Source organism: Crocodylus porosus, unplaced genomic scaffold (assembly GCF_001723895.1).
Source record: "Crocodylus porosus isolate Cpor-Errol unplaced genomic scaffold, CroPor_comp1, whole genome shotgun sequence".
Classification (NCBI taxonomy): domain Eukaryota; kingdom Metazoa; phylum Chordata; order Crocodylia; family Crocodylidae; genus Crocodylus; species Crocodylus porosus.
In genome coordinates, this window is record NW_017728907.1 from 53,137,710 (window position 1) to 53,145,567 (window position 7,858).

At 48.6% G+C, this 7,858-nt stretch overlaps 1 protein-coding gene across 2 annotated transcripts in view; it reads right to left on the reverse strand.

Annotated features, from left to right (window-relative positions):
- CC2D1B (coiled-coil and C2 domain containing 1B) overlaps nt 1-7,858 on the reverse strand; it is a 49,538-nt gene that overhangs the window by 15,039 nt on the left and 26,641 nt on the right. For both annotated transcript variants that reach the window (XM_019531425.1, XM_019531424.1), the window contains 5 exons: nt 7,578-7,702; nt 6,640-6,841; nt 2,909-3,081; nt 990-1,115; nt 289-347 (listed from right to left, as the gene is read on the reverse strand). In XM_019531425.1, coding sequence (XP_019386970.1) covers nt 289-347; nt 990-1,115; nt 2,909-3,081; nt 6,640-6,841; nt 7,578-7,702 — 685 coding nt within the window. The remainder of the gene's footprint in view (nt 1-288; nt 348-989; nt 1,116-2,908; nt 3,082-6,639; nt 6,842-7,577; nt 7,703-7,858) is intronic.

Sequence of the window (7,858 nt, forward strand, 5' to 3'; positions counted from 1 at the left end):
GCTGCAGGTTTTTCCTCCCAAGGTGGAGAACCTTGCATTTTTCGGTGTTAAACACCATGAGGTTCTCGTCTGCCCATTTGCTGAGCTTGTCCTTCACTTGGTTCAGAACACCGACCGATCTCCTCTGAGCTCCACCAGGCTGCAAAGGTACCAAGTCATTCAGTGACCAAGGACCCACAATCACTCATACCCTTACAGGCTGGAAAGGCTTCCCAGTCCCTGCCAGGGCAGACCAAGTGCTGAAGGAACCACATGAAAATACATACAGGTGGTGGCCTCCCATCTTACCGTGTCGTTTCTGCGACATTTCCCAGATGCATGAACTGCTTGGAATACTGCAAACATTTCTGTTAACAGAAAAGAAATGACAAATTATCCAAAGGGAGCCTTTGAAAAAAAAAGACAACAGATGAGAAGCTCCCTGTTACACTGGCTTTTTCTAATGGAAGATGATAACTCTGGGTCTGCCTAAATTTCTAGAGATGTGCCTTGCTTATAAAAATGCAAAGCCAATATCACGTCAACACTACCAAGAGCCAAGTTCAACAATTGCTTTGACTTCTTTCCTTGACTGATATTTTTCTCTTGGTTCCCTGACCTGGCAAAATACCCCAGGAGTTGCACTGCCCTAAAAGTAAAGGTTAAAGTTTTAAACTCAGGCACCCAAAGCTGGACACTCAAGCTAATGACTTGATTTCAACAGTTGCTGAGCTTCATGGGGCTCCCACAGACTTCAAATGGGAGCACCCTTGAAAACTAGGCCATTGATTTAAAGGGTCTACCTCAGGCACTTGTGTTTGAAAATGCTGTCCTAAGGACTCAAAAAATCATCAATATCTTTTAATAGGAGCTGAAAATCCTATAGACACAAAGACAGGATTATGACCATAGCAGCAACATAAACCAAAGTGCTACCGGGACCGCAAAGCATTTCTCCCACCAAAGGATTCTCAGTGAACAATGGAGCCCTGTCAGGGAAAGGCAGTTACCTCGTGCTGGTCCTTTAGCAGCTTTATGAGCTGTGTGTACACCTCATCTGCCTTCTGAGAGAGCCTGATGTCCTCATGGTGTATGAAGATAAAGTCACCTTCATCATCGGTGGGGGGTGATGGCAACTGTAAAACAACACAAAGCGCATCGTAACAGTCAGTTTCATCGTAGGTAGGGTTGGAAAGGACCCGAGCAGATCAAGTCCCACCCCTTGCCATGGGCAAGAAACAATGCTGGGGTCAAACAAGTCCAGCTATGTGATTGTCTAGTCTCCTTCTGAAGACTCCCAGGGTAGGTGCAAGCACCACTTCCCTTGGAAGTTGGTTGCAGATCCTAGCTGCCTTGACTGTGAACTAGCGCCTCCTGATGTCTAGCCTGAATCTACTCGCAGTCAACTTATGGCTGTTATTTCTCATTACTCACAGTAGTGCTCGGGGGAACAGGGACTCTGCCACTGCCTGCTGGTCCCCCTTGGCAAGTTTATAGACGGCCACCAGATCCCCTCTTAGTCTCCTCTTGTGGAGGCTGAATAGGTTCAGGTCTCGTAGCCTCTCCTTGTAGGGCCTACCCTGCTGCCCCCAGATCATGCGAGTGGCCTCCTCTGGACCCTCTCCATGCTGTCCACATCCCTCTTGAAGTGTGGCGCCCAGAACTGGATGCAGTACTGCAACTGCGGCCTGACTAGTGTCACATAGAGGGGAAGGATCACCTCCCTGGACCTGCTTGAGATGCATCTGTGGATGCATGACAAGGTGCAGTTAACCTTCCCGACCACGTCCCCACATTGGCGGCCCATGTTCATCTTGGAATCAATAGATCCTTTCCTGCCTCCGTGCTGAAGAGAAGGGAGTTCCCCAGCCTGTAGGTATGGTGCTGGTTCTTCCTCCCCAGGTGCAGCACCTTGCACTTGTCAGTATTGAAATCCATCCTATTCTCATGCGCCCACCTCTGTAACCTGTCCAGAGCTAGTTGTAGCCCATCTCTCTCTTCTAGTGTGCCTACTTCTCTCCACATTTTAGTGTCATCCATGAATTTGAACAAGGTGCTTTTCACTTCCTCATCCAAGTCACTGATAAAGATGGTGAACAGTGCAGGCCGGAGGCCTGAGCCCTGGGGGACCCCACTGCCCACGTCCCTATAGGTCGAAAATGACCCGCCCGCCACCACTCTCTGGGTGCAGCCCTTCAGCCAATTTGCAACCCATCTATCTGACTCAGTAGGCATCGATGCCACAGTCGCCTAATTTCTTAATGAGAATGGGGTGAGACAGTACTGAAGGCCTTCCTGAAGTCCAGAAAGACTATGTCCACCGCAACACCTGCGTCCAAGGATTGTGTGACCTGGTTGTCACAAAACACTGTCCCTTGGAAAAACACTAAGGCAGAATTAAAGCAACAAGAAAGAGAGGTAAAGCATGAGCAGGTGAGGGAAAGTAGCTACAGAGGCTGGTAGAGAGAGACAGAGAATTCACAATGGCTGGTTCCAGTTCATCTGTTAGTTGCCACCATGTGATGGTTACCTATGTGGGAAACTAATGGTCCCAGTCCAGCTGTTCAGAGTGCAGCTATTAGTTACAAATTGGTGCTTTGGAGGCCAGGAAGCAAAAAGGTTCTGGGGATTGAACCCACTTGCACACTTTCAGCTGCTTCTTCCACAACAGGCATATCTGGATTGTGTGTTGGGCGGGGGGAAGGGGAGTAGGAACAGTGGCCCTGTGGTAGGAAAGGGCATTGCCACTGCCTCCTTTGTGAGTCCACAGATGCCTCTAGTCCCAGGAGCAATCATCTGACTGGTCTGCCTAGCACTGGGTTTGCTCCAAAATGTCATGTTTGAAAGCAGTGGGGGACTTCCAAGACACCCACACATTTGAGATGCCTAAGGGGCAAAGCAGAACATGTTATTTACGGCTTCTACTTACCTTGGAAATATCAACAGATTTGCCGCATTTTGCCTGCTCTATCTTTGGGTCAAAGCTTTTTGCTGTCCGCAGATACAGCTTGGCTTGTTCAAGGTCGTTTGCCTGCTTTGCTTTGATTGCTGCCTTCATGTACTGCTTCTTCCTGTTCTCCAGAAATTCCAGCTGTTCCCTAGCTGACAAGGAACAGCCAAATAAGAACATCACCTCCCACCCCAAAGTATGTTCATTCCGTTTGACTGATGGCAAAGGAAATGTCATTCGCTGATAGCTGGTTTTGACCAATACCTCCCGGGCAGTTTGAGACGCAACCACTACACAATGGATGATTTCATTTTCACACCAGTCCCAAAACTTAATACCACCTCTTCCACCATGGCACCATGCATCCAGGAACCTCAAAGAACTCAAACCTACAACTCTTCATGTAGAAAAATCACAACACACCTGGGAGATGCTGTCACTACTTCACAGATGGGGAAACAGAGGCTACTGCTGAGTTGAATTCAAAATTTAGGCCCAATTTCCAATTCCAAAAAACAACTGATGACCCTGAGCCAGGGGTTTTCCTGCATGTGTGCAGACCCAAACCCTGTAGGCACAACGGATACTCACATTTTTCTTTTATACCCTTACGTAACTTCTTTTTGGGTCACTCTCTCCACACTTCAACAGTTGGGACAGCTGTTATATTTAGGCTGGATCACTTGAAAATCATGATCCAAAGAACCTGGCTTTTGCCATACTTTTGTTGGCTTAGAAAGAAATATGTGGTGATTATCTGTCTCTATTTTCCTGGATTCTTTTACTGCACTCACTACTTCAGCACATGAGTGCGATTACCCAAGTGATGCACTTGCAAAAGATGGCATTTCTGTTATACAAACAACACCAAGCGGGCTGGTGAAGCTATTAATGGCAGCAAGAATATAGGTCATCTGACTAGCACTTACTTCCTTTCTCAGAGGGGAGCCAGCAGCACTGTTGCTGCATGTGCAAGCTGCCCAGCTGGCCAAATACAAACCGATTAGATAAGGTTGTTTGCCCAGGTTTTAATTCAGTCCAAACAGGCAAAAGCCTGTGTGGTCCTAGAAACAGAGCCACAGGTATCTTCAAGAATGCTCTGCAGAGAGCTGCCTGAGCAAGGCCTTGCTTTCCTTCTCAACCTCTGCAGCTGCCCTGTCACAGTACAGGCCTTAAACCAGTAGTTCTCAACCATTTGAATCAGGGCACTCTTCACAACTTCTCTGAATTTAGCAACACCCTTGGCTGAGAACCACTGTTGTGCTGCCTCCGCTTACCTCAGTTCTCAGCCAGGTGCTGCTGCACGCTCTGGCCTGTATTAGTTTTCTGACATACCTCAAATAGGCAGGAGCAGAGGCATAAGTAAGGAGTTTAACATCTTTGGCAAAATTCCTCTGTGCCCCTAGGGTGGGTGGGCTGGGAAGGGAGGTCTTACCCACCTTGGTTTCCCCACACTCAACTCCTCCAGCCAGGTGGTGCACTGGACTGCTCCAGCCCAGCCCGACCCCTCTGGCCAAGCAGTGCAAAGGGCCGCAGCCAAAGCACAGGCTTTTGCCATAGCCCTTCCTGGTCTGACCCTGCATACTTCCCTGGTCACAGAGGGACACAAGATAGTCCCACCTGTCTGGCGCACCTCTGTATCCAGAAGCATGTGGAGTCAGACCGAGGAGGGTGGTGGAAGAGCATGTGCTCCAGTTGCTGTTGCTTCCTGACCTGCCTGTAAGGAAGCATGCAGGGCACACCAGTTGAGAACCATTGCCTTAAACTGAGCTGCCTTTTCTGGATGCATCTCTCCACTCCATCCTGAGAGTGAGTGGAAGAGAATCATGCATGCCCACGTTTTGCCACTCAAGGGACAGAGCACAGAAGCCAATAAAGTGCACCTAGTTCATGTAAGAGTGAGGCACAGTGCAACGCAGCAACTGTTGTCTCTGCTGCATGCCCCTATACGTTACCTCTGAATAGCCGAGGGCAATGCTATTGAAGGGTGGGGTCTGGGGTTGGCTTACACAGGCCCACTGACTGCCCAACCTAGTTTAACCAAAGCAAAACATTGGCACCAACTGCAAATCCTGAGGAGCCTATGACAAGAACCAGAGTGGATGAGTCCAGGTTCATGGTGCTCTTCCCTATTTGAGAGTTGGTCATGCCTAGACCATAAACTTACCATGACCATCAATGGTGCCCTCAAACGTGACACAGCACTGCACACATACTGCTTCCCAGACCAGCAGTACAGCAGAGTCCACATGGTGCTAAGGGCAGAAAGTGGCACTGAAGCTCAGGAATGATAATTAGCCTGCCCTTGACACCATGGTGGGCTCAGCTCCACTGCTTCCGGACCAAGAGGTAGCAACTGTGGGGTGCGCACGAGGGTGCCACTGCTGGGCTGGCAGCTTGAGGTCTAGGTATCCATGAGTAAGGCCTCGTCAATTCACAAACAGCTTTTTCCTAATGGCAAAATAACACAGGCACTGTGAGTGACAAAAGGTTTCTGCTGTCACCTAACAGCTGAGAGGATGTGTGCCCAGACCCATCCATGGCTTCTACTGGCTGCCGTGGCCCCCTCAGATTCACTTTACATCCTGCCAGCACAGGAACCACAGGCACCTTGCAGGAGCCAGGCAGGCTGGCAGCTTCTTATGGTAGCTGCTGACTGGTGCCCAAACTTCTGGTGGCAGCAGCAGCATTCTTGTGCAGATGAGACCCAGCACTTGAGGAAAGACCAAGTATCACTTCTTTTTTTTTTTTTTTTTTTTTAAATAAAAGGGGAAGGAGAATCATTCCTCAATAGACAGATTAGGTCTGGGGAGCTCCAACTATACATTTAAATCATCATCATATAGGCAGCAAAAACAGGGCAAAACGCAGCTCATGGAGGCTCAAAGATTTATGTTTCTTCAGCCTGACTTGCTTTCTGACACAGGCCACAGAATTTCACCAATGGAGAGGGACTGCAAGCTGGTCAGTGCAGCACTCAGGAACACCTCCCTGCTCCCCAGAAGTCCTGCACTGCCCAGCTGGCCAGAGGGGCTCTGTGAATGTTTTCTTTTGGTCTGAAGAATCTATCAGAGGCAGAACGAGAAAAGGGTAAAGCACAGGCACAGCACAGACGAGCAAGGAGTATGGGTCCCAGTCCCACCTCAGCCACAACCTGGCTGAGTAGTTTGAGCCTGGCACTTCATCTCTGTGCCTCCAAATCTCCACCTGTAACACGAGTATTTTGCAGGAAGGTATTTGGCAACCTGGCAGGAGGGTTATGGGGATGAATTCAATACTGCTTGTAGGACACCGAGATCCTCAGGTGGAAAGAAGTAGGGAAACAGCCACTCCTGGGGGAAGAACCTTATGTCAGCTCAGTCAGTGGTCTGGACAGGCAAGCCATCCACTGACACGAGAATATATTTTTAGTTCAGTAGCTATTGGATGCCCAAGTAAAACTTTATGTATACAGCCTTATTACACAAATGTAAAAGAACTCATCATTCTATAGTCTCACAAACGACCCCCTGAAAGCAGAGCAATGCAACTGGCCTGCATCTGCTCTCCACCAAGCACGTGGAGAGCAGCTCCTACTGAAATGACCCAAAGCTGTACATTCCAGTCCAACAGCAGTACTTCTCTCTAGATGAGTACAGGAACATTAAGCACATCTAATCTAAAACACATGGCACATGCACTGCTGGAAGTGACCAGCCCTTTGTTCTTACCCGATGGGGAGAGATGTTCAACTGATCCGTCTTTGCCCAGTGCTTTGGCAGGGGTGGATGGCAACATGGCTCTTTTCACGTGCTCGGGAGAGCTTTCTCGGGCTCCAGCAAATGGCACCATAATTGGTTTAACAATCTGCGTTGGCTTCTCAGGCAGCTGAGCAGGCTTTTTGGCAACTGGGGCCTGTGTGGGAGGTTCGCTCTAGCACGGCAAAAAAAACTAATGTTAAATGCATAAAACCCAAGGCAAAGCTTAGAACAGCGACTCAAACATTCATGGACACATTCCACAACATCAGCCTCCTGCTGTTCCACAGAGGAACACAACACCCCATTTGGCAAGTTTAATTCATAGGGCCTAAGAGCAGTAACGTGTTGGCTTGCAGCTGACATGCACTGAGAGAGGCTTGGATGCTTGCAAGGAACAAGAGAGAGATCGGGCATGGAGCTGCTTCCAGAGAAAGGCAGATGAGGATGGGAAAAAACAGTCAAGATATTTTTCATTTGAAGACTATACTCCAGCTGGAAACATGAAACAAGCCAGCCAGCCACAAGATATGTGGAAAAAACCAACCCAAAGCCTTATGGTATAATGAAGCTTGCCAGGCAGTGTGCAAGCACTAGACATCCTGGTAAGCTCAGAGAGCTGAGAGCTCCCTGGAGGCAGATGGTGAGTGAGGAGAGAAACTGGCCCACAGCAAGGCACTCATTTTGAAGGCAAAACCCACATAAGAACAGATTCAATGCAAATCACAGCTCCAGGGACTCTGAAAATATCCCTCTGAAATCTCCCCACCACTATATCCCAAGGGCTATTCTTACTGTCCCCCCAAAGACCTGGATCCTGCATTCCTCAGAACTGGAAATCCAATTGTTTCTTCCCCAACTTCTGGAAGATACAGTATTTTAATGACAAAATACTAATAAGAACTTCAAACCTCCTCCTCCTCATCATCTTCGTTTTCCTTCTCTTCCATATTGGCCAGCTGGTTGGCGCTTTCCAGCACTGCAGCTATTGTGCCACTGCCGTCAGCAGGTGCCATACCGGGAATAGGGGGAAATCCTGGAGAGGAAGGGAACATAAAACAGTTGAATAAACAAACCCTTAGTCTTCTCTACACACTGTCCTTTCCCTTCCTAGACAGCTTACTATTACCTTAGAAAAGTTTATTAAGGAGGCCATCCTTGATGGACTGGCTCAGGCTAACATCCTAAGGGA